Source organism: Brassica oleracea, chromosome C9 (genome assembly GCF_000695525.1).
Source record: "Brassica oleracea var. oleracea cultivar TO1000 chromosome C9, BOL, whole genome shotgun sequence".
Taxonomy (NCBI): Eukaryota; Viridiplantae; Streptophyta; class Magnoliopsida; order Brassicales; family Brassicaceae; genus Brassica; species Brassica oleracea.
In genome coordinates, this window is record NC_027756.1 from 48440003 (window position 1) to 48465189 (window position 25187).

General features: G+C 38.8%; 4 protein-coding genes and 1 pseudogene across 5 annotated transcripts; 3 read left to right on the top strand and 2 right to left on the bottom strand.

The window, feature by feature from the left end:
* The first annotated feature begins 6525 nt into the window (after window positions 1–6525).
* LOC106318244 (protein LONGIFOLIA 1-like) lies at window positions 6526–10370 on the top strand. Its single transcript, XM_013756136.1, has 5 exons — window positions 6526–7086; window positions 7356–7411; window positions 7497–9083; window positions 9173–9314; window positions 9403–10370. The coding sequence occupies exons 1-5, from the start codon at window positions 6930–6932 to the stop codon at window positions 10167–10169; spliced, it is 2709 nt and encodes a 902-aa protein (XP_013611590.1). The 5' UTR covers window positions 6526–6929; the 3' UTR covers window positions 10170–10370.
* On the bottom strand, window positions 9995–12237 carry LOC106318245 (transcription initiation factor TFIID subunit 8-like). Of its 2 annotated transcripts, XM_013756138.1 has the most exons (3): window positions 12012–12237; window positions 10585–11832; window positions 9995–10174 (listed from the first exon to the last, which is right to left on the bottom strand). In XM_013756138.1, exon 2 carries the CDS (start codon window positions 11701–11703, stop codon window positions 10585–10587), a length of 1119 nt encoding a protein of 372 aa, XP_013611592.1. In that variant the 5' UTR covers window positions 11704–11832; window positions 12012–12237; the 3' UTR covers window positions 9995–10174. The 2 variants fall into 2 exon arrangements, with proteins under 2 accessions (XP_013611592.1, XP_013611591.1); XM_013756137.1 differs by lacking the exon at window positions 9995–10174 and having other exon boundaries at window positions 10477–11832.
* A 302-nt stretch (window positions 12238–12539) lies between these two features.
* Window positions 12540–15695, top strand: LOC106315569 (ribosome biogenesis protein WDR12 homolog). Its single transcript, XM_013753335.1, has 14 exons — window positions 12540–12778; window positions 12860–12948; window positions 13051–13157; window positions 13517–13552; window positions 13660–13745; window positions 13876–13934; window positions 14008–14118; window positions 14211–14333; window positions 14471–14614; window positions 14746–14854; window positions 14963–15099; window positions 15175–15210; window positions 15301–15394; window positions 15494–15695. Exons 1-13 carry the CDS (start codon window positions 12622–12624, stop codon window positions 15391–15393), a joined length of 1287 nt encoding a protein of 428 aa, XP_013608789.1. The 5' UTR covers window positions 12540–12621; the 3' UTR covers window position 15394; window positions 15494–15695.
* Window positions 15696–16179: 484 nt separating this feature from the next.
* Window positions 16180–20177, top strand: LOC106318624. The gene is made up of 6 exons (XM_013756682.1): window positions 16180–16548; window positions 16811–18872; window positions 18966–19014; window positions 19085–19329; window positions 19414–19476; window positions 19557–20177. The coding sequence occupies exons 2-6, from the start codon at window positions 17092–17094 to the stop codon at window positions 19762–19764; spliced, it is 2346 nt and encodes a 781-aa protein (XP_013612136.1). The 5' UTR covers window positions 16180–16548; window positions 16811–17091; the 3' UTR covers window positions 19765–20177.
* Window positions 20178–21822: 1645 nt separating this feature from the next.
* On the bottom strand, window positions 21823–22426 carry LOC106315234 (annotated as a pseudogene).
* Between the last annotated feature and the right edge of the window lie 2761 nt (window positions 22427–25187).

The following is a 25187-nucleotide window of genomic DNA, read 5'->3' on the forward strand; positions in this document are numbered from 1 at the left end:
TAAGCTTAAGGTTGATATTTTGATTGATCATTTGCCATCCTTAGTTCGAAACTTGATCACCCAAGGTCTAATTCCTATACCCATGAATTCTCTTTTATCATAACCAAAGAAAGTCACTTCTTTTATTGTTTTATTGTTATGTTATTGCATTCTATTATTAATATTAGTTTAAAACCATCCAAATTATTGGTTGCACTTAGATTAAGTACGTACTTGCATTCTCGGTGCTTTGAATCCCTTAGAATTGGTTCGACAATCTTTTATACTACATCATTTGTCTTAGGAGACTTGAAAACTCCTAACATCACATCCATTGGGGAAGAGATCAATCCAAGAGTTATTTGCCATAGCTCGGTCGAGGCGGCAATGGACCAAGTGCGTGTGTCTAGTCCCCCTCCATGATAGGAAGTTGCCAGTGTGCTTCAAATCAAACAGATCACAAGAAGATAAAAAGGACCTGAAAGCGCTGAAGGAGTTCTCAAGTCTCTCTCTGCTCCCTGACTTTTATGTATTATTTATGATCTCATTAAAATCCCCAGTTAGGAACCAAGGGTTGTCTCTATTATCTGATATTGTTGAGATCTGATCCCACACCGCTTGCATGTTGGGTAGTTCAGGGGCTCCATACAAGAAGGTGCTATTGAAAGAGACGTTTTTGAAAGAGATATGTGCATCGATGAAGTTCTGGTTAGAAGACATAATTTAGATGTTCACGTCACTCCTCCAGAGCAGAGCGAGGCCTCCCGAGCATGCTGTAGTTGGCGATACCAGGAAGTATGATTCAAACATCAGAGCTTCCACTTCTTTCAGGACAGTATCATCTGCATTTTTTGTTTCTGATAGGAAGATGATGTCCGGGGAACACTTTGCGTGGAGTTCTTTGAGCCTTTGGACTGTTTGGGGGTTCCCAATACCACAACAGTTCCAGCTAAGAACTACTAAGGAAGAGGGGGACAAGGGGTGCGAAAATCCTGCTGCCTCTCATCGTTTTGCATTGTCCTTTGGTTTGTAATCTCTGTAGACCTCGGAGTTGTTCTGCCGCTTGATCTCGTTGTCATCTGAGATAAGATCGGAGACGCAAACGAGAATCCATGATGTGAAGGAGATGCTCGAGATAAGTTTATTTTCCTAGAGTTGGTCCCTAGCAAGAGCCTTGGGCCAGGGGTAGTTTTTTTCTTTCTTTTTCTTGCACTCCTTGATGTTTTAACGTCCCTTTTAGGTGACTCTGGAATGGTGGCGAGCTATGAGGTGTTTGCACTCTCCGGGATTTCGAGTCTTGTGAAGACATACGAGCCAGAAGGAGGTAGACTTGGTTGTTCCAACCTATCGAAGACCGTTGATGGAGTGACAGGGGTCGTCTCTTTCGCTAGGTTTGAGGCAGCTGCTTCAATAATTCCTGCTGCAGTTGTTGCCATTAGATCATCTTTTTCTCCAAGTAAGACTTGCTGTTGTCTAGCAGTCCTTTCTGCTGGATCATCAACATTCAGATATTGTTGAGTAACTTCCCTAAGTTCTTCGAGAACTTCTTCGGTTGTAGGTAGCGGATGCTCTTGCGGGAAGTCGCAGATAGCCAAATTTCTTCCTAGTGGTTGTCTATCTTCAAGCGCATTTCTTGGCGAGCTTCTGTGGGGAGTATCATACTCAACCTGATCCTTATCCGGCTCTGGGCTCCTGTGTGTTTGTTTCTCTCTCCATTGTAGGTTGGGAAGATGTTCTTGGTGGAGGGAAGGAGCCCCATGTGTGTTTCTTGCATAGCGCCTCCCTGGGGTGTGCTGGTGGTCCTCTAGTTAACGTGGTATATCAGAAGCCTCACTTCTTCCTCTCGATGGAATAAGTTTTTTTTTCAGAGGTGTCCTCGAGTCACTGCGATGGGGATCCTACTGCCAAAAGGATTTCCATGCATGTCTATCCTTTGGTGAAAAGGCTCCCTGACTGAATCTACTCGTGTATATGTCTCAGGGGGAGAGGATATGTGGCCGTCCCTCGCGTTTGGTGCTTGATGTTGGGTAAAAGAGCTTGTAGTGCTAGGCCCCTTTAGCACCTCCAGTTTTTGTTGTTGTTTCAGAGAGGGGCAATCGTCAGAGGCATGCGTCAGCATAAAACACAGAGCATCGGTGGGACTTCAGATTCTCGTAGTCCAGAGACACCACTAGTTCTTCTCCAGAGTCGAACTCGATCAAAGGGTCTTTTATCAGTGGTTTGAAAGCATCTACCAGGACCCTGACTCTAGCTGAAGTTTTCGAGATGTGGTAGTCCTACAAGTGACCTAGGTCATGGCCTATGTTATAGATCGTCTTCTCATGCCAGTAATGGAGCGGTAGTCCTTGCAGCCTAATCCAAAAGGGGATCTGAGATGGGAATGTAGAGGAGATGACCGGTTCCCATCGTTGTATGACAACCATCCAGTGGTGGTAGTGATACGGTCTGTTTGCTAGGACTTTGTCATGTCCTCTTCGAGCTCAAAACTGGATTGAAAGCAGTCCAAGCCAAAATCTGAGCATGTGACTCTCCCCTTCAGCGACCAGTTTCTTGGTAGGGATGAGATAAGCGAACCTATTGGCTGTTCCTTTGCGTTTGTGACTCTACCGATAAGGGTAAGTTCATTATCTTTTATGAGGGCTGATGTGTCGATCTCCGGAGCCCTGATGCGTTTTCTATCAGGATCTCTTGCTTGCATATCGATTTGTTTGCCTTTCTCAGCAGTAGAATACTTGCGAGAAACCATTTGAAGATTGATTCCGCACCGGTGAAGAATGCGTGTCTTATAAAATGAGTTGCAGCCGGTGGAAGTGACCAGTGGAGCAAAGCGACCTGAGGAGTGACTGTCGACTCAAGGTAGCTGCAGACGGGGAAGACGGACCCTCTGGCTTCAAGCTAGGGGCAGAGCCCGGCGTTTCCGACGGTGGTTCGGCGGGGATTTGGTCGGAGGGGGGCAAGGACCGAAGGTCACAAACCTACGCTCAGCTATTACCTTTCACTATTCTTCTAAGTAAGTTCTTTTTAGCAACACTTCTAAGTAAGTTTATAACACTGTAAATAGACTTTACTTTACCATCGTTACATATGGTTTCACAAGTGAGTGAAGTTTTATTTCAAAAATTGTTGTGTCCATTCATTGACATAAAACAATATCATCCTTTCTTCAGTATCTTTATTATTCTATGATGTTTTATTTTTATTATTTTCTAATTTTGTTATTGCTATTACATAAATTCCAATTTTAATACCAATAAATGAAAGTATCTCGAGATAGGCAAATATCAGACTCTACTTAGAAACCTAATCTACTAGGGTACAATGAATTTATGTTCCATGGTTGAACCGGACTCCGGTTTAATAGAAAATGGTAGCTGGTTCGGGGATTGGCTTTCTACGTGGTTTGAAACTGAATCCTTTAATATACTTTGGCTTATTTTCTTGCAATTTAATATGCTACATTCTTTTATTTTGCTTTTCGTATTTGTTGCTTTGGTCTTTTTAATGATTTCATATAAATATCGAATATGGGATGGCTTATATTATCAAATTTAGCTAAACATCATACTTGTCTCCAGTGCCACACCTGAGTACAAGCCAATCAAACATATGCTTGGAGCCTTAAAAAGTTATATTACTATTAGGGGCCAATTCTGAATAGAAATAAATAAATAGCTATGTTGATAGTGTACGTATTAGAAGTATGTATTGACGATTATTTACTTATTCTCCGGATTGTTATCCCTTATCGAAGCCATCCAATCTCTTTGATACATTGTTGTTCCCTAACTAGGTCTGGAGTGCCTCTAGCCCACATGGTCATGCTGGACTATACCATACACCACGAATTTTACGATCATGGATTGGAGATTAATAGTTTTTGCGCCATGCATGCTTGTGCATTTTCATGATTGTACTCAGTTCTCTAGGATTACGTTTGATGCTACCACTCTCAATCTCCTCACAATATCTCCAGTAGCAGTGCATGTCCAGTGGTGCCTTTGTATAACCATGGTCAGTGACTGTCCGGCAGTTCCCTTCATACAATCAAAAGGCTTTTCAACTGTAAATTATGAAATTTGTTTACTAGCATGTTTGAGTTGTGTTTATACTAACATGTATCTATCTATTCTAATAAGTTTTTTTTAATTGCGTATGAGTGTCGACCTGGTGAGCTACCAGTCTACCTTCATATGTTCTTCGTCGCTATGTAATGTTTCTTGGTTGTGGTACTCACCACGGAATCCAGTATTGGAGATGCAATACTCGTATGTGCACGTAAGCTTTGGTGGCTACCTTTTTTTACGTGAGTCTGAAGATTTGATCATGAAAACTACCGAATTTCTAATTAAAGCTCCATGTTATCTCTTTTTATCTTAACCTAGTTCTATGGTATTTATTTTATTTATCGTTTTTTTTTTCTTGTTTTAACATAGTTTTCTTGTTTACGAGTAACAGTCTTTCAAATCGTCAAACAATAGTTTTCCTAAAAAACAAAAAAAAGGTTACAAAAAAAATTAAATTCGTCCGGACCTTACTCTTCTCAGAACACAGGAGTATTAATTGCAGTAACTTAGAACATAATTAACGGTAAAGTTCTTAGGCATAGGCTTTTAGTTTTTTTTTTTTTTTTTTAAATAATAATAATCGAACCAATCGCGAACCTTCATGTATTGGTGGGGTACGCGCACAATGCAAAAACTAAACTAAACTCGTCTCTTCAAAAAGAGACAAAAGAAACCGCTCTTAATAATATGGTGAGACCCGCTTATTTTTAAATTTTTTTTTAAGAGGCAGCTATAAAAGTTGTTGTTAATACTGCTCTTAAAGAAACTGGTATCCAGATATGTATATGCATTTGATACTCTGCATTTCAATTTCCAAGGAACCGAGTTAAATCAATATAAATAAAAAATATTTTCTTTTTATTTTTTTTGAACAAAGAAAGAATATTTTCTTTTGGATAAAAAATAAGAAGAATATTAAACACGCATGATAACGACTAAGAGCATCTCCAACCCTACTGCATAATTTGTTGTAAAATAGAGTGAGAAATTGAGTGATGAATAAACAAAAAACCCATTACTCTATTTTATACTCCATTTTGCAGTAATGAAATAATGAGTTTTTTGTTTATTCATCACTCCATTTCATATTCCATTTTACAGTAATTTATGTAGCTGGGGTTCGCTCTAAAAGAAGTGTATATGATGATGATGATTCATTCAAAACCCTCACTCATTGCCCATGTGCAGCATATTCCTTGGTTGCTTCCAACTTTCCAAGGCCACAAGCTAAACTTTTTTCTTTAATTTCAAAACGATTAAATAAAAATTAAACCATTTTAATATAAAAATAAATAAGTATATTAAAAATTAAACCATTTTAATATAAAAATAAATAAGTATGATCAAACAGCACATAGTTGAACAAAAGCACGTGATCCGCCAAAAAGGTGTTTAACGAGTACATCGCATGACGTAAACTCTCAAATCAATATGTCAGAATCTAAATAAAACAAAACCAAAAAGACATTATTCTAACTCATAATTCAAAGCTTAAATTCCTCGAATTATATTTATGTTATTGTGAAACACAGCTAGCTACTGAATAATATTTTAGAATAATCAACTTAGTGCAGATGTATATTTTATTGTAATAAATAGTTAGAATTGTCGAAATACCAGGAAACAAAATGATCAGTCTTCAGTTGACCAGAAAAATGATCAGTCTTCAAAAATAAGTATATTTCATTTTCAAGTATTTATTTATACTTTTGTGAACCCCAAAGAAAAGCAAAAAAAGAAGCACTCTTTTGTAAGACCCACCATTCTAAGACCATGCAAGCTTTTCTTCCAGTGCACCAATCCAATCCAATCCAATTTCTTCCTAAACTATTAATTGTAGTTTTATTATTGGCAATTAGTTTCCTCTTTTATTTTATTTTTTCTAATAGGATTTTCTGTTTATATATTTATTTGTTTGAAGATAAAAATTCTTATGTCTGTCTCTGACAAACTCCACATGCAGATGTAAAAGAGCACCAAAGACTTATGAGACCCACCCACATTATTTTGTCCACATGGATGTGTAAGGAAACCTCTTTTATTTTTCATTTATTATTTCCTTTCCTTGTTCACTAATTATTATTTATAATGTTAGTAACTGTACCAGTAATCATTATTTATTATGTTAGCAAACTGTACCATTTAATTTGTTTTCTTACAAATGAGTAAGAGTAGATACATTAACTAAAAACAGAGATACATTTTAAATATTGTATGTATATACTCGATTGAATAAACGGATAAACCGAATAATAAAGAATTTTATCCAATTATATGTCTTGTTAAAATAAAATAAAAATAATAATTAGTTTGGTCTATGCTTTCATGTGCATCATTTTCATCAGAGATGCATAAAAAATAGATACCTCATTATTTCCAAGCAGAGTTTTCAATGGTTTTGTCATATTTTTTTTAAAATATATCAAATAATTCAATTACATTCTCTTACATGTATAAATCTACGGATACACACGTATACATGTGTACACGCATGTGTATATACCATCACATAACATATGTTTATATATGCTTCTCCATATAATCGTAGAGAGAGCTCATTTGCCTTTTACAGATCCGTTTCTCTCAAACAAAAAACCTCTTTCTTTCCCTTCTCTTCTTTCTTCTTCAAGGAACCCTCCAAGAGAACAGAGACAGAGCAAACTAATTTCCTGTCTGGTCGTAACTTCACAAGTAGCTTTACCTTTTATCTCAGTACCGGGTTCTTGTTTGTCCTCTTGTCTCTTTTTCCTCTTCCTCTGAGACACAAACCAGCGGAGAAACCATAAGCTTGAAGGTTTTCAAGAACTGATATGAGATAATCCCAAAGTTCCATTGTCTTTTAGAGTCAAAACTTCTGAGACCAGAGCTAAGAAAATAGAAGAGAAGATGTCGGCCAAGCTTTTGTATAACTTGTCAGATGAGAATCCAAATCTGAATAAACAGTTTGGATGTATGAATGGGATCTTTCAGGTGTTTTACCGGCAACATTATCCAGCGAGACGTGTTTCCGTCGCCGGAGATGAGCTCAAGTCTCTGCCCTCAGGTAACATTTCTCTTTCTTCTCTCTTTTAAGTCCTCTCCATTAAAACCTGAAGAAAAAAGTTTTAGAGGAAATTTCTTCAACATACGACGTTTTTGTATTCTAGTTTCTGACTAAGATCTCAAATCCAAGATTCAGGACCACAACCAAAGCTCTATAACATGACTTGTTATAGATGTTCATAGACTCTAAATTACCTATACTTACCTAACACTACTAGGTATTAGTTAAAAGCTAGATTTGACTGGGGAGTTTTTTTTTTTTTTTTGCAGGCAAAACAAGTGACAATGTCGGTGTTACCAACGTTTCAACGGACAAGAAGGAAACGGTAAGAATCTGTAAACTAGCAGAGAAATGATAATTTTTCACAGAATAAAAATGGATCTAAAAAGTGAATTTTACTGGAATTGCAGGAGAAGAGTAAGAAGAAAAAGAAGGCTGCAAAGGAGAAACAGAAGGTTGTCTCCTCTGAATCTTCCTCGAGGCTGTCGTTTTCTTCTTCACCATGCTCCTCTAGCTTCTCCTCTGCAGATATCAGCACCACGACTTCTCAATTTGAACAATCTGGTTTGGTTCAAATGAGTAATGGTGAGACTCCGGTAAGAGAACCAACCAACGGGTCGCCAAGGTGGGGCGGTTTAGTGATGTCGAGTGATTTAAGGGAGCTTGTGAGAAGCTCCATTCATAAGGAGACCAGAACCAGAGATGAAGAAGCCTTGTCTCAGCAACCTAAATCAGCCAGAGCTAACGTGTCTCTTCTCAAGGAACCATCACCATCTCGGAGTTCTAATGAATGGAGTGAGGGGCGGAGAGTAGTGAAGCTGAAAGACAGTCCTCGGTTCTCTTACGATGAGAGGGAGACGAGAAAGACAGGAGCCAAGTTTAAAGAGACACCGAGGCTGTCACTAGACAGCAGATCGAATTCCTTTAGGAGCGCAAAGTCTAGTTGCTCACCAGAGGCGCAAGACCTTGTAACGACAGGTCACAGAAGAACAACGTCGAGTGTTGTTGCCAAGCTGATGGGTCTTGATGTCATTCCAGACGAGCCTGTTACTGATCAGAGCAGAGAGAACCACTTCTGCGACTCTCCGAGGCCAGCTCCTAGAGTGGAAGCAGATCTACAAAGATCAAGAGGCTCAGACTCATTCAAGAAGATGATGCCTGCTGCCAAGTTTCCTGTGAAGACAGCTCCATGGTCGCAAGTGGATGGTGGTGCCAGGAACCAAGTCAAAGCAGCGGACGCTGCTGCAACGCTGACGGTTTATGGTGAGATACAGAAGAGGCTTTCGCAGCTTGAGTTCAAAAAGTCCGAGAAAGATCTCAGAGCTCTACAGCAGATACTCGAAGCAATGGAGAAGACGCAGCAGTTAATGAGCAAAGATGATGACAACAGTTCCCTTAGCTCAACCAGTTTTATGCAGCCAAGTCCATCGTCCAAGAGTATCAGATCTTCCTCTATCGTCGTTATGAAAGCATCTTCTGCTCCAGTTTTCAAAGAGAGAAGCAACTCTAGTTCCACCTCTTCCTCGCCGCGGAGTGTTGCTTTACCAAATGTCAAGGTTTCAAACCAGAAGGTCACTCAGAGGAAGCAGAGCGCCATGGATGTGACCCCAAGGCCTGCAACAAAAAACACTAGCACCAGACCGTTGCAGTCGAAGATCGAGATAGCCAAGTCAAGGAAGAGCAGTGTCAGCCCAAGAGCACAACCAAAGAAGCTCGGTTTCGAGAAGCAGTCTAGACCGACGTCTCCAAAACCAGAACCGAACAAGAACCAAAGACAACAACTTATCAGGCCACAGACGGAATCAGCTTCCCCCAGAAGAAAACCAGGGGTAAAATCTCGCGGCGTGCAGCAGTCTGAAGACCGCTTGAGCGATGAGTGCAGTGACTTGAGGAGTCTAAGATCTGACAGCAACGTAAGCTCGGCCTCTAACCTTGACATTGAGGTTACAAGCAGATATAAATGCGACTTAACGGAGCAGCACACACCAAAACAAAGGGTATTAACTTTTCTCTGTAACGCAAATTCACTTCTCAGTTTATTTGCTAATATACAAGTTTCACTGAGTCCATCTGTTTACTAATGCAGAGCCCAGAACTGGGAATGAGATCTCTGCCAAAACCTCTGAAAATTACGGTGGAGCAGCCCAGCCCGGTTTCTATTCTTGATGTACCCTTCGACGATGATGAGTCACCATCCCCTGTAAGGAAGATATCCATTGTCTTTAAAGGTGAGTTACTTCATTGGCATTAAAACAAAATAGATTGCAAAATTTGATTTGCTTAAAGTTCTAACCTTAACTATTTCTCTTGCCACAGACGACGACCATATACGTTCTGAAGAGTCCCTGTGGATGAACAAGCACAACAACTTATGTAGATCGATTGTGTGGCCTGAGAGTAACACGAGTCTAACTCAGCCTGATGCTGAACTTACTGAGAGTTTCACGGAAGAAGGTGCAGAAATAAGAATTGGCGACCACAAGTACATCTCAGAGATACTGTCTGCATCAGGGCTTCTTAAGGATATCGACTACAACATGCTAAGCATTCAGCTGCACCAAGCACACCTACCAATCAATCCGAGCCTTTTCTTTGTCCTGGAACAGAATAAGACAAGCAATGTGACACACAGAGGCAGAGGATTCGGACAACAGACGGCGAACCTGATAGGGAGAAGCATGAGGAAGCTCGTGTTTGACACCGTCAACGAGATCTTAGCTCGCAAATTCGCAGCAGAAGGGTGTACCAAGCAGCCATACATAACATCACCAATCAGGCCGCTAATGACAGCAGACAAAAGCTCAAGAGGGGAAGTACTTCTGGAAACTCTGTGTTCAGAGATTGATCGATTACAAGACAACTCAAGCTGTATCTTGGATGAGGATGATGAAGACCTCATTTGGGAGGACCTGCAAGGCCAAGGCATGAACTGGAAGGAGATTGAAGGAGAGACACCGGGGTTAGTGTTAGACATAGAGAGGCTAATTTTCAAGGACTTGATAAGTGAAGTCGTGACAAGTGAGGTTGCAGCTTTTCCGGGAAATAAGCTCAGTGGGCAACCCAGGCAGCTTTTCCATTGCTAATATGCCTACGTAGAAGTGTAAGAAGGATCTAAAATAATCAAATTTAAAGTGTAGAAAACACGTGATTTGTTGGTTCTCTGAACCCTTTCTTCTGATCTTTTCCTAATTGTTTATGTAAAAACTCAACTCAAGATAAAAGGTACATTATGTGTAATCCATTAAGTAAATTTAATTATCAACACTGCCACACTTAAAAGGAAATCAATTCTCGGTAAACTGAGGATATTATATCTCCATTTGAATATAATGTTTCACCAGCAACATGATGCTAAAGACCCACACATCTTCCTCTAGTAGTTTGAGCCAGTAAAACAAAATTATCATTTTACTAACGAGTCACGTATTCAATTGCAAACTATCACAAAACTCAAGAAGAAAATGGTATTACGTCTACAAATTCTAAGTCACAAAATACCTATTTTACATCTGTGTCAATGGTTTCAAGTTTCTCTTCGCGTTCCACCTTCTTCTCCCTTTTTTCTCCATCCTCTAGAAACCAACCCTTATCTTCTAAGCTCTGCTTTATCGTCAAACGCATAGAGGCCTTTCGAGTTCCAATCTTGAAACGGAGCAAGGCTCTTTCTGTTATTGCACCATCTTTTCTCTGTCCATCCTCCGTTCCACCAAATCTGCTCTCCTCGTTGATCGTGCCAGATGGTGCATGTGCCTCAAGGGGTGGAATATGATGGCTCTTGTTCGTTTGTTTCTCAGGAACGTGGCCAATGGTAACTTCTTCATTTGTAGGCTCTGACGGGCAAAACACACGTGGCACGTCCTTCTCGCTAACCCAAACTGGTGCAGCAAGGAATGGATTACCCTCCGGTTCTTCTGCTGGTTCCAGAACAGCTTCCTGATCCATAGATTTCTGAACTTTTAACCTATCAACATCCAAAGACTGCTGCATACTCGGCAAAGACACTCCATTTTCTTTGCTCTTCACCTCCCCTTCTATTTTCTCAACATTAGTCTCTTCGACCTCCTTAGACATCTTGGTTTCAGGAAAAGCAGGAAGCCAAACTGGAATATGCTCATCCGCCATCTCTGCTCCAATCTCAGAGAAGCTAGGAGCTCGTCTCTTCCCTTTGTTAAAAGGGAACCGAGGAAGAGAATAAACAAAAGGCACTTCCTCAGCTTCCCCTGTGTAACGAATAATATCCTTAACCACACCGGAGTCACCAAGACAATGCTCAACATCATGAGCACCGTTGAAACCCAATCCAGATCCCAAATCCTCCAGCGCCTGAACAACATCCAAAGCATTACCTTCCACTCTCCCAGCCATATTAGCATAGAACTGCGTCGTCTTCCCAACGCTTTGAACGTACTGGACCACTACATCGGTCAGTCTCTCGAGCGCAGACTCCTGAAAAGAGCTGAACCTCGCACCTTCCCGTGAATGCGATTCCTGGAGAGTGCTGATCTCGACCCCCTCGCATATCTGCGCCACGGCCATTCTAGCGAGTGCATAGGCAAAGTCATTGCCGCGTTGTGAATCTCTCCGTTGACTTCCGCCCTCCCCGTCTCCATAGGTCATATTCAACAACCTTTATTACAGCTTTGCAATGCGTAACATGTAGTAGAATCATTCTCTTGAATCAAACTCAACGAAAAGCGCATTCCTTTGGAATCAAAATTCGTTTTTAATTCATTCTCCTATAGGTACCTTAAACATCATAAATCAAAATTTGAGTTATTATAAGAACACGTTTGCCTAATACATGTGTTTAATAAAGATCGATTCTTTCCCAAAGAGAACCAATTGATACTTGTCCCCAGCAAAACCCTAGAATCGAATTCACGAGATAAGAGCGCGCCAATTAGAAACAGAATTGAAATGCTTACCGGAGAAGAAGCTTTCCCCATTGTTGAAATCCCTAGAAGGAGCAGAATCAACGAGTAAGAAGTAGCAGAGCCAACTCGAAACTCTAGTGAATTGAGCGAAATTGAATTGACTTTGTGGCTTAAGGAGGTAAGAAGAAACCCAATCGAAGTGGAAAGGCGCCAAATTTTAGGGCACAGAATCAGCTTAAACCCTTCGATCCAGAGAGAGAGTAGTGAGAGTGTGAGAATTTCGTCGTAGCTTTTATAAGCGGAAGCAGGTCACTAAAGGAAAGAGGCGATGATAACTTCACGACCGAGCAGATATAGATCCCGTCACAAAGCTATTATATAATGACACGTGTAATCATGTAATAATTCATACACACCCCAAGCTCGAACTGTATTCCCATGATTATTGAAAACTCAGAGGCCTGATAAGGGCCCAATTTAAAGATATTAATACTGTGGGCCCAAAATTAATATTTCGAACTGAGCCCAAGAGAGGTTAGTTACGTAATTATTTCCTTAAACCCTGCTGATGTGTTTTTTATTTATTCAGAATCTATTCTCCTCGAGCTAGAACCCTAATTTATCTCTCTGTAACCGCCGGTTGGAGAAGTTAGAGGCGATAATGGACGGCGGAGGAGAAGACGCGTCTAAAGTAATCCACGTGAAGTTCGTGACGAAGCTTGACTCACCGTTCCAAGTTCCGTCCAGCTCCGTGGTTATCCCTTCCAATGTCACTCGTCTCGGTCTCTCCTCCATCGTCAACTCTCTTCTCACTCTCGGTAGACTTCTATATCTCTTTACCTTGTTGATTGTTAGGGATTTCATGCATATAATTGTGGGGATTATCTTTGGATGAACAGAGAAACATGAGGCATTTGACTTTTTGATCGATGGGGAGCTTATTCGAATGTCACTTGAACAGTTTCTTCTCGCCAAGGGAATCTCAGCGGTAATGTTTTCCTAAACAGCCACTAAAGACAGCAACTTGGTGTAGGTAATCTTTATCTTCTAGGAAAAAAATGTACTTAGTTAAACTTGTGGAATCTTGTAGGAACGAACTCTTGAAATAGAATACATAAGGGCTGTGGCGCCACGGAAGGAGGAGAAACCTTCATTGCATGATGACTGGGTCAGTGCTGTTGATGGTTCTTCGTCCAGGTAATTTCTTGTTCTACGTCTTCTAGATTACTGTAATATGTATACTGGTCATATAAGTTTACGATATTTCTCCTTTTACAAAATCTTATTCTATTTTTTGCGTTACCACTTACGAACTGTTGGTTGATGCCGTATAGAGAATCATAGAAGTATAGAACTGTGTAAAGGGTTAATGTACACGACTGCCGTATCATTGTTTTTGTGATATATTAACACCTGTTACTTATGTAGATTTTGCTTAAAACTAAACAAATCAGGGCCATCCAGTGATTGTTATTGTCTTAAAGGATGTATTTATATGTTCTTGATTGTAAACGTTCTGTAAGTGGTTGTCCTGATCTCGTTTTTTTCATTTTCAGATTCATTTTGACCGGCTGCTATGATGGGTTAGGAAGGTAATCATTTGAATAATTTATTTATATCATGTATGCATCGGCCTATCTTCTATCTCTTTGTATTGCTGTCAACATTTGCAAGGATCTAAGTTATTTCTTCTGATTAGGATATGGAGCTCTCCTGAGTCGTGTACACACATTTTAGAAGGCCACTCTGGGGCAATCTCTTCTATTGCCTTTGTTAACTCCGAAGGTATGATCGTAGCACGATAAATCTATACTTTGCCTTTTATTCACTAGCAAATAGTATTAACAAAGAAGGTTTTCACCTTTTTCGCTCATCTATCCCTTCCTTACATTTTCTTGTTCATTTGTCCATCCAGGTGCAGAAAATGTTACTGTAGCAACTGCCGCTAAAGATCGAACATTGAGATTGTTTAAGGTAAACACGGGTGCTAATATACAAGCAAAGGTAAATGTTCTGGTTAACTAAAGTCATCTTTTTGTGTATGAAGGTTGATACAGCTGAATCTGGTGACCCTACTACAAGAGTTGGGGCTTACAAAATATTACGTGGGCACAAGGCGTCGGTGGCAAGTGTTGCAGCTCAGAAATACGGGAGCAAGGTTTACCGTTTCCTCATACGCTTAACTTGTGTATCGCTAATGAAACTACTTTGTATTTTCATCGTGCTCACCTGCTGTATAATGTATTTCAGATTTGCTCGGGTTCATGGGATTGCACGATCAATTTATGGGACACAGATGAGGCTACTTCAGAGTTGTCAGTAGCAGGGAAGAGAAGAAAAGGGAATAATCAGGCCGAGGAAACTCAGTTAGAGGTACCCTCAATAAACTCCTCTTTTGAAACGCATTGTTTGCTCTTCAGAATATGAGGAAGAGACAGGTCTACTCTCCAACAGTGGTGTGTTCTCAGTTGAAGTAACTACTTTCAATTTCGACGTTGAATTTCTTACAGGGAGAAGCGGAGAGTACATTTGTTGGACACACACAGTGTGTCTCATCAGTTGTTTGGCCGGAGCATGATGTGATTTATTCCTGTTCATGGGACCATTCTGTAAGGAGATGGGATGTTCCCACAGGGAAAGAATCTTTGAACTTGGTATGCTTTCTCATACTCCTTTGCATTCTCGTGAATTCAGGCACACACCAGACCCGTTCCTGCTTAGAATTAAGTGCGTATAAGTTGTTTCCATCGAAGCTTAGAGGGAGTTTGTTTCTGTCAAAATGTAGTTCTGTGGAAAAGCTCTCAACACGGTAGATGTTGGAGGTGAAGGCTCTGCGCTTGTAGCTGCTGGTGGGTCAGATCCAATACTTAGAGTATGGGATCCTCGTAAGCCTGGTGAGAGATCTATATGAACACACACACATAGTCAAAAATATATGAACCATATACCGAGTTTATTACTCTGGTAGTCTGGTTGATAAACTCTCTTCATACAATCTGTAGGAACATCTGCTCCAGTGTTTCAATTTGCTTCACACGCATCATGGATTTCCGCCTGTAAATGGCACAAAAGCTCTTGGTTTCACTTGCTCTCAGCTTCATATGATGGCAAAATCATGCTCTGGGATCTCAGAACCGCTGTAAGCACACACACACACTCTTTCCGTTGTTTCCTTGGTTTGAAACTGATATTCTTCATCCATTTTCATTTGCAGTGGCCTTTGTCAGTGATCGACACTCACAAGGATAAGGTAAATTAACACACAAACTTATCTTTTATCTTCTACTCTTCTTTTTGGTTCTTTTGTTACTCAAACAGTGCTAAAATATTGGCTTTGAAGGTTTTATGTGCTGACTGGTGGAAAGGAGACAGCGTAGTGAGCGGAGGAGCAGACTCTAACCTTCGAATCTCTTCCGGAATCTCAATTTCTTAAGGTCTGAATCTGAAATCATTCGTCCACTTCTTACATATGAAATGTGGACATAACTAAACGCAGTTTCTTAAAAAGTCTGAAATATCATTTCTTGTCTTAGAATATGTGGTACTCAGAAAACACCAAAGATTCTCTGTTCCTGACCTGGTTCATCAAAAGTTCCCGATCATGGAATGAGATTGTTGTAAGTTCTGCTAGAGAAAGCTTACTGATGGTTTTGCATACTCTTTTTCATATTTTTGGTGGGAATGAATGTTGTTTTTGTTTTTAATACCGATTTATTAAAAAAATGTATTTGCTTATTTTCACTACCATACTGAATAGTGAATACCACCAGTTTGTTGTGCTATAAATCGCATAAACTAAAAGGATACTGGACCATTAAGAGAAGATCAGACGGATATTAATTTATCAATCAACTAACTAAACAAAAGCGTTACACAGTGGTGAGGAGAAACTAAAGTCACGCTTTGTTTAAAGCGCGTGGGATTTTTCACATAGCTAATTCCCACCTACTTTTTTAATCAGCCTATCTCTGAAGCAAACGATTCGTAGTTATCTAGGTCAACTTTCTCTAATAAATCTACATCGTCCGATCTTTAATCTCAACATCATCTTGACCGTTAAATCTAAACAGCTTAACAAAGCGCATCCACCATCTAATACACGATGTACACGCTATTACCGCCTTTGTTACTGAACCAAACTCCGAGCCTGAGGTTCGTTTCCTTGTCATGAATTTATTAACTTTTGTATTTTTCAGAAAAATTAGTTTCTCTCTCTTTATTTCTTTTTACTGTATTTATTTTTCTTGCAGCAGTATCTGTCCTCTGGCCTTCTTCGGCTTCTTGTCCGAAGATTTAACATTTCTAAAAGAATCAGAAATTTTCTGAGTCTACTGTTCAGAGAAAAAAAAGGAAATAATTGTCTGGGAAATAATTTTCTTTTCGTGAATTTCAGTTCAAGGAGAGAAGAAGAGAAGCTTGGAAAAGAAGAGGGAAAGAAATAAAAAACAAATTCTTTTTCTTAATATATATTTTATTATTTTGGTGGCAAATTGAGCCGTGGGTTTGTGGTTCCAGTGAAGAAGAAGAACCCTAGACGATTCTGAGCTTCTATTGTCCTCAGATCACGGTTTTTATTTGCTTCCATCTGGTAAATTCTGAGTTTCTCTTGAATTTTCTGTTCTATAATTAACTGTAGTTTGATTGATTCTGGGTCATCCTTTGGAGCTCTAAGGTCTTGAAAATCTACTTGTTTCTTTTCTGAAAAATTACTACTTTAAGCTTTTGATTCTGTGTTCTTCCCCAATTTTATGTAGATTTGCCCACAAGGTTAGAAGGATCTGTTTAGCAATTAAAGTTTTGCATTGCATTACTGAGGGATGACATCTCTTGAATACTGTTTGGTGTTACAGATGGTTGATGGATCTACTGGTCTTTGGGAGAGAAGGATAAGCTGATGATGATGATGATGATGTTACAAGTTTAATGCATGTGAAAGTTTTCTGAACATCAAATTCAACATGTGTTGTTTATGTGAAAGCTTAGTTTGTTTAACCAACTAAAGACTATAAAGCTCGTTTTCAAGATTCAAATTCGTAAAGGTCTGACATTAACTGAAGAATCCAGTGGTGTGATTTATGTTTCCAAACAACGCTTCAAGAGAAATTAGCAACTACTTCCACAACATAGCCTTATGAAGCAGTCTGGTTACGATGAGATGCAGCTGTTGCAGCAGCAGGTGATGCTCAAGCAGCTACATGCTCTTCAAATGCAGCAGCAGAACTTTTCAAACCCTTATTCGTCTACAGCTCAGAAGCAAGCTAACAGTAGCAGACAGTTTCCACCTCTTCTTGATGAAATGCCTCTAAATGATTCTTCACAAGGATATCTAAACTGGCCACAGAGGAGCGCAACCCCAGGCCAACAAGGAATGTTTTCTATGGGTTTTGGTTCTCAGCAGCCTGATGTTTCTCTCTACAGTGCTCCGGTTGGTAATGCAAGAGGTAATATGAGTCAACAGCCTCCGATTCAAGCGATGTATCAGGAACCTGGCAGCATAGCATTTAGCAACCCTTTCTTTAAAAGTCAATATGATCCATCTCCACCACAGTTACCTCTCCAGCAGGGAACATTTATGTCAAATCTTGGAGTTCAAGGGACAGGTTCAGTCAATCTCCTTTCTCAACAATTTGACAGCTCTCCAAAAGATTCTAGTGGGAGGCAGGAGGAACAAGCAAGCTGGTCTTCGTTTCAGCAGAAGGATACCACGAAGCTGTCTCAAGGTCTTGACCCACTAGAAGAGAAGATTCTGTTCAGTATGGAAGACAGTAGTAGCATCTCCGAGATTGCTTCCGGAGTGTTTGGTGACAGTGTGAGTTTCTCCAGTCCTTTCCCATCATCTATGCAGAGTGGGAGCTGGAGCGCGCTTATGCAGACCGCTGTTGCTGAAGCTTCTAGCAGCGATACTGGTCTTCCCGAGGAGTTCAGCGGCTTAACGTATCAGAACATGGAAATGTCTGCCGACATTAATGACATATCCAACTTCATAGCAGACAATGAGAAGCAACAGCCTAGCTTCCCTGGGTTTCAGGTGCCTTCAAATCAGATGAGACCAGGTCTCTTTCAGGATGATAGTACTACTCCTGTTTCCACTCAAAGGTCCTCTAACGTGTCTGGTCACTGGGTGGATTGTAATCCTCAACCGAAGATATCTACAGGTAATATGTATCTGCAGTCCTTGGGGATGTTTGATCAGCTACAGTCTCAGACAGGCATCCATCGCTCCAGTACAGCTGCAAGTCACTTAGCCGGTATGTCTTCTTCACTTGTGCCTCGTCAGCTCGGGCAAGCGGGGATGTTCCCGCAGTTCATACAACAGAATGATCTGTCCACCGTGTCTGTATCCCAAATGCAGACGACTAATCCATTTGTAGCGTCTTTACCTGACAATGCAACACTTCCAGGCCTTGGAGGCCACACCACTAGTCAGACTAGATCTCCCCAACGTGGTACCAATCAGCAGTTTAATGTGTGGATGGACTTACCAAGTCGCCAGCATCTTTTGGATCAAGAACCAGTCAAAGTTCCCGCTGAGATATTGAGAAGTGATGTCACAACGTGGCAAAAGTCCCAACAGATGTCGTCCACAGGACATAATCTGCAACAGAGGATTGGTTTGCCTCAAGGGCTGGGAGCAGCTGATTTTAATAAACTGCCAATGGATAGTGGAATGAGCTCAATGTCACAGCTTAAGTCATTTGCGTTCCCTGGTGGAGCCTCTCGAAATGATCAGATGCAACCTGCACATGAGTCTCAAGTGATTCCCGAGAAGTTGCCTCAGCATTCTAAGCCTTTAGACACAATGCACAAACATGCAGAGATAATCGCACCAAAGAAACGCAAACTTATGAGAACAAAGATGCTGACTTGGCATGAAGAAGTCTCTAATGCATCCCAAAGGGATCACACAATCAGGTTCTTTCCCTTACTCTTTTCGGATGTTTTGACGTTTACCCTCTCTCTTTTATTCTCATTCGATTAACTTAAAAAAATACGTTCTTTCTGCAGTGAGGCAGAACAAGAATGGGCCAGAGTTGCTAACTTCTTAGCTGAGAAGGTATATTACTTCAAAGAGTATGGTTTAATGTGATTGATATATGATTTTAAATGTTCTAATTCCATTGTAGGCCGAGTATGATACTCATACCTTCGAGTTTGCACCGCCACTGCACCGTTCAAAGAGAAGACTTGTTGTAACATCACAGCTTATGCAGCAGCTACTTGATCCTCCACCCTCACTCTTATTTTCAAAAGCATCGTCAAGTTGTGATGTTTTGTGCTTCTTCATTGCTAGAGCAACTCTTGCTGATGCTTGCAGCCTTACCCACAAGAGAGAGAATGGTTTGCCACCATCATCATATGAGATTGACAAGTAAGTATCATACTGAAAAACTCAAGCCACATTATATACTAGTTTCCTTATTGAGAAACTCTTTAACTCGGAATATCTTAATAGGATACCAAAAAAGATTGAGAGTTTAACAGAGAAAGCAAATAAACTCAAGGAAAGCTTTGAAAGGTATGAACACTACTTTTAGCAGCTGCTTGTTTTTCTCATAACACTCTATAGAAACCTTTTACTTATTTTTTTTGGTGCAGACTGGAGAAGACACAGTCAATGGCAGAAATAAAATTCGACATAGAGGACTTGGAAAGATTCTCTGTTATCAACCGTTTTGCAAGGTTTCACAGCAAGGGACCAGTCTCCGGACAAGCCACTCTTCTAAAACCGATGCCACAGAGATACGTTGCGGTTGGACCGATGCCTCGGAGCATACCAGAGGGAGTACAATGCATTTCATTATGAATCTGCCTTTTGGAAACTAGTCTTTGCTATATATAGTATCTTATATGTTTTGGTACTATTCTTTGCTATTCTCCTGGGAATACAAGAAGGTATTGAAAAAACAACCATCCTCGGATAACACAACAGCTAAGCTATACTCCTGCTGCTGTTTCTTTTCCATTGGAAGTAAATATTTGTTGTATTGTGTGTTTTGGGTTAAAGAGATCGAGAACACCCTGGGATAGTATCAAAAGTATCAGGTCTCTGCAGGAAGAATAGGATGAGATCCTGTTTGGTTTTACAGATATGTCTGTTGTTGTTGTTATTTTGTTTTTGCTTAGTTTAAAGCTATTAACTTAGTTTGGATGTTAGAATCTTATCAGTCCACAATACATGGATAAAATGGCATTGCCCTTTATATATTTTTATTTTTTTTTCCAGAATCTCTTTCTTCCTGCTCTCCTCTGTTGATTTAATTTCAGGTTTAGATCTCTTATAAGCTCTTTACAGAAAGGCTGAAGCGGCTTGCAGCGAAACAACTCTTTAAGGATAGGCAACTGTTTTGTGCTCTTTAGTCGAATTACGGACCAAGATATGAATCTGGAGGCATTTATTACTTTAAATCTCATTTTAGGTTAAATGTTACTCCCTCCGTTTCATATTGTAAATAGTTTTAGAGAAATGTAAGTAGTTTTCGTATTTTTTAGTAACTTTTACATTTATTGAATACATTGTGACCAATCAAATTAAATAGATTTATTTTTTATTGGTTAAATTATATCTAACCTATTTATTATAAAATATTTCTTAATTTTCGTGTTTTTAGCCAAAACTACTTATATTATGAAACGGAGGGAGTATTATATATCTTTACAAAAAGGTGAAGTTATGACTTGTGATAATATGAGGAGAAAATATAATATATCTGTGGAGATTTTGTTGGATTCTTCCAAACTTTTGGGAGCTTGTTGCTTGAAAGTTAAAGTGACACGTGAGCTTAGATTCTTATTAGTAGTAGTGACTAAAAAAAATATCTTGATATGTCAGTATAAGATGTTGACTTGAGTTTGTTGGAAAGTGACTGTATGGCTACAAAAATTACAGATTCTTGTGACCGACCAATGATCAGTGGGTCAGAATATGACATATAAATATTGACGTCGGCAAAGCAATATATAATCTCCATATGAGAACGTGGAAGCGTTTTGGTCTGGCCAAGAGTTCATTAATGTTTCTACACCAAAAGATCTGAGTTTCAATTTCCAGAGAAGACAGAATTACGTGAATTAAAGGAAAAAAGACTTACAAGAGATTTGCAGCATGGCGCAAGGAGTACCGTCAAGCATGAATCCCATATGGCGGTTCAGGTGATGCAGTCAGACGTGAATCCTCGTACGGCAGGTAGAATTGTCGGCTGTAGAATCGTCTGTAATATTTCTCATAGTTGTAATAACATAATTATCCATCTTTAAAAAAAAAATCTCCATATGAGAATAGTTTAAGGACTTGTGTTATTTGTTTTCACTGTAACTAGGAGTTTTCATGCGCCATGCGCAGAAATAGTAATTTTCAACATAACATTTTTTATTTCAAAAGAAAATTTTGATTTATATTTCAACATTATTAATTTATATTTTAACTTCAATAGTTATAAAAAATCATAAACGTATTTTTGTAATCTTATTTCTTTTGATTTGGTATAACTATTTAAATTTTATTTTATTTAAATTTTAATAAAGATAAAATTAGATTTTATAAAAATAGTTTTAGTTATATTATTGTGTTTAATGATTATTTATTTTAAATATATATATATATCTTCCCATCTAATTTTAAATATATACATATCTATATATATATATATATATTTACATATAAATATAAATAGATATAAACGATGGTCAAAAGAAGTGATATTTTACGAGATGTTGGCCATGCAGTGAAGTGGAAGCTCATAGGGTTGTCTTTGAGAGTGGCTCTTGGGGGTTTAAATGACCCATTTAATATTTTATATTCAGTGTTCAGAGTTTATAGTTTCTAAATTCTAAAGTGCAGGCTACAAAAAATATCCTACTCTAGTTAGTGTTGGTTCATATAGATGCTGCCTTCTAGGTTTGAAATCAAATTTTTGGAAAACACGTCAGTGTTTTGGCACAAGAGGTGAGACGGGAGAGAGATATGGGAATTTATGTTATGCTCTCTATATCCTAATCGACATCGGAAGATGTTGAAGGGATAAGCCTTCGATTTACCAATGTTGGGATTGTAACGAACCCCAAGACCATACTGCGAGCGGTTGCTACTGCTGAAGAAATCACCACTTGCTGGGTACTGGCTGCACAAGGAGAGCCCATGATAGTTCATCTCCTTCTCTTTACGCCTTTTGGCCAATGATCGCTCTTGCTTGTGAGCGTTCTGGTGTCCTCCTAAGGCTTGAGACGTAGAGAACTCTTTCTCGCAGAAGTTGCAACCAAACACCTTCGCTTTACCTTCCTTCTTCGTCCCTTCTGCCTCATCTAAAACTCCGTAACCAGAAGCAAAACTCTAGCCTCGGATTCTCACTTGCTGGCCCAACCGCAATCTTCTCTTCCATTTTCCCTTTGGTATCGGTTGAAAACCCCATCTCATGAGGAGACGATGAGATACTGCTGGAGGAGCATGATGTAGTGAGGTTGAGTTCCATGGTCAAAGGAACAAAATTAGTTTTCTTTTGAGGTTTGTGTTTGTTTGTGAATAATGAGATTGTGAGAGGAACCCGAGTTGGTTCTATTTATTGATCATTAGGGTAATCATTAATGTCTGAAAATCTTCATAGTTATGGTAGAGAATCCCAAGTTTAGCAAGTAACATTCAAGTAAACGGCTTATTTAGAGTATTATTTGCCTTATGCCTTTGATTCTTTCATGGAGATTCATTCAAAATTTATGGCTAATTGCTTTTCTTCTTTCCCATTTTAATTCATACGAATCCTCTATTACCGTTTATCTATAATTTCAAATGATCAATTACTCTCATTATTTGGCAATATTATCTTAACTTCTGTCCGTTTCAGTTTACATTTTTAAAAAAATGTTAAAATGATGAATATGTCATCTTTTTTTTAACGCTGATTTATTACGATCTTACAATTATGATATAGGAAAGATTACATAGACGATTCGACAACCGACAATACTACCTGCCTTATGAAGACCTACGCCTAACTGCATCACATGAGCCGTCCTATGAAGATCCACGCCTGACCAGATTTACTTGCACCATGTTGAAGATCCCTTGCATGTCTTTCCTCTGTAGTTTGCATAATTGTTTAATAAACCGCTCTCTCCGGGACTTGAAACCTGGATTTCCTGCAATCTGCAATAAATTGCATAGTCTAGGATTCGAACCCCAGACCTGGGTGTAGAAACCTTTAAACATTAACCAATAGCCTACGGTGCTTCCACAAAAAATTTTAATATTTAATCATCCGTATTTGGTATATACACCAAAAGGAAATAATAATATTTTGTTTTCGTAACTGTCGACTTGAACAAAATGGTTCCCGAAACATATGGAAAAGTGGAGGTTACAAAATTATTTCATTAGTAAGAAAACATTTATGGTTATAGAATTTGCGTTGTACAATGAATAATTAGGTTCTAAATAATTGGACAAAACATTTATCAATTGGACATGATCCTATTTTAATAGTATTGATATGAATTATTAATATATTTAATAGTTTACCATAAATAAATATTTATATGAAAAATTGACATTAATGATGATATATGAGTTATTTTTATTACAATATTTAAAATCCCTGCAAAAAAAGTTTAAATTTTGTAAGGAAATTTTATATCTCACAATCAATATGATGTCATGTCACTATATTCTAAAACCATGTCATCTATTTTAAGTGTTATGTTATCTTTTTTTCAACGAGAATGATTATATTGACGTGTATAAATCACTTCGCAAAATATACTCTAGGGGACGAGACTTCTCCAGGCTTCCAGCTATTGTGTTCTAGCAAGGCCTAGGTTTTACACTCTAAAGCCCATGGGCCGCCGTATGTTGCGCTTTTAATTCTATTGGGTCCGAAAGTGGTGAAGTGATTTTTTCGGTAAAAAAAATCAGTAAATCCATTTCTGCAGCAGTAAAATTACACAGATTAGATGGATATATAATATTTTTAGCAATTTTTAAATAGATCACAAACTTACATAGCTTCGACATAAAAAAACGGTGTGGTGACTCTCTCTTCTCTCTTATTGAAAGAATATTCTCTCGAAACTTTAGACCATATTGTCAAAAAAAAAATTAAGAAGGTTTAATGGAAGTTGAGAAGATTAGAGAGTCCGATGGTTTCGCCTTCCGATTTCGGTGTTCCCGACCGGCTTTGCTTCCAGCGTTGTATCAGTTCCTCTGATGATCGTTCGGGTTTTTTCTCTGGTAGCTACGTTAGCACCGACTTTGTCGGCTTTAAACTCTAGGAGGCAATGACTTCTATAACACTGTTATTCGCCGGCTTATTCTGGATTTATCCTGGTTTCGTTTGATCTACGCCTCCATTCTTTTCTACTCCAACTGACTCTTGATCTGAGCCTCCATAAATTTTCCTTTCCTTTCAAAGACCGTCGCATCTTCATGCTTATTCAAATCTTCAAAGATGTATATTAGAGCATGCTGAAATACAGAGTTCTTCAGATCGATTGCAGACAATTGTCATTTTTTGTGCGTAGATCCGCCAGATTAGATTTCTCGATTAAATCTCTTGTGAAGGCTGTTTTGTTTGAGCGGATTCTCCGCTGGTTCTTTTGCTTCGATGGACGGAGCTCTGCCGCGTCTCGTGACTGGTTCCTTCCGGAGAAAGATGGTGGACTCTGGTTTTGACATGTTTTCATTGATCACATGACGATCGTCCACGTGGTGAGCGGTGTCCTTTCTTCAACGACGGTAATAGGCTTATGGTTTAGTTTGACCCGTTTATATTTTGGCATTTCTTGTGAAATTTATCTCAACTATGTTTCCATGGACTTGTACCATTTAATAATACGGATGACAAAAAAAATAGCTTCCACATGTGTTGTTATATAAATAAAAAACCATCAAAAATAATGTTGGTGTATTTTAGGGTCCAAAATAATAACAAAATTTTGAAAGTAATTAGAATTAATTATATCTTATATATTAAAATAGAAGTCACAACCTTGATTCATGTGTGATTTTTTAAAAATTGGACCTAATGGACCTATTCCTATAAATTCGATTTTTGGATTTATAAAAGATGATTTCATATTTTAAAATTAATTTTGTATTTATAAAACATTTTTTGATTTATAAACACTATTTTATTATTTTTTGTATTTATAAAAAGATGATTTCATATTTATAAAAATATTTATATTTATTAATACTAATTTTTTATTTAAATATTTGTCGATGTTAACTTTTAAAATTAT

What these genes read in the sequence shown, in the direction of transcription:
- LOC106318244 (XM_013756136.1), top strand. Translation starts at nt 6,930, where the DNA reads ATGTCGGCCAAGCTTTTGTATAACTTGTCAGATGAGAATCCAAATCTG. An exon ending in GCTCAAGTCTCTGCCCTCAG is followed by an intron (nt 7,087 to 7,355) that starts GTAACATTTCTC and finishes TTTTTTTTGCAG; the next exon opens with GCAAAACAAGTGACAATGTC. An exon ending in GATATCCATTGTCTTTAAAG is followed by an intron (nt 9,315 to 9,402) that starts GTGAGTTACTTC and finishes CTCTTGCCACAG; the next exon opens with ACGACGACCATATACGTTCT.
- LOC106318245 (XM_013756138.1), bottom strand. Translation starts at nt 11,703, where the DNA reads ATGACCTATGGAGACGGGGAGGGCGGAAGTCAACGGAGAGATTCACAA.
- LOC106315569 (XM_013753335.1), top strand. Translation starts at nt 12,622, where the DNA reads ATGGACGGCGGAGGAGAAGACGCGTCTAAAGTAATCCACGTGAAGTTC. An exon ending in CAACTCTCTTCTCACTCTCG is followed by an intron (nt 12,779 to 12,859) that starts GTAGACTTCTAT and finishes TTGGATGAACAG; the next exon opens with AGAAACATGAGGCATTTGAC. An exon ending in TCGACACTCACAAGGATAAG is followed by an intron (nt 15,211 to 15,300) that starts GTAAATTAACAC and finishes TTGGCTTTGAAG; the next exon opens with GTTTTATGTGCTGACTGGTG.
- LOC106318624 (XM_013756682.1), top strand. Translation starts at nt 17,092, where the DNA reads ATGAAGCAGTCTGGTTACGATGAGATGCAGCTGTTGCAGCAGCAGGTG. An exon ending in CAAAGGGATCACACAATCAG is followed by an intron (nt 18,873 to 18,965) that starts GTTCTTTCCCTT and finishes TTCTTTCTGCAG; the next exon opens with TGAGGCAGAACAAGAATGGG. An exon ending in CTCAAGGAAAGCTTTGAAAG is followed by an intron (nt 19,477 to 19,556) that starts GTATGAACACTA and finishes TTTTTGGTGCAG; the next exon opens with ACTGGAGAAGACACAGTCAA.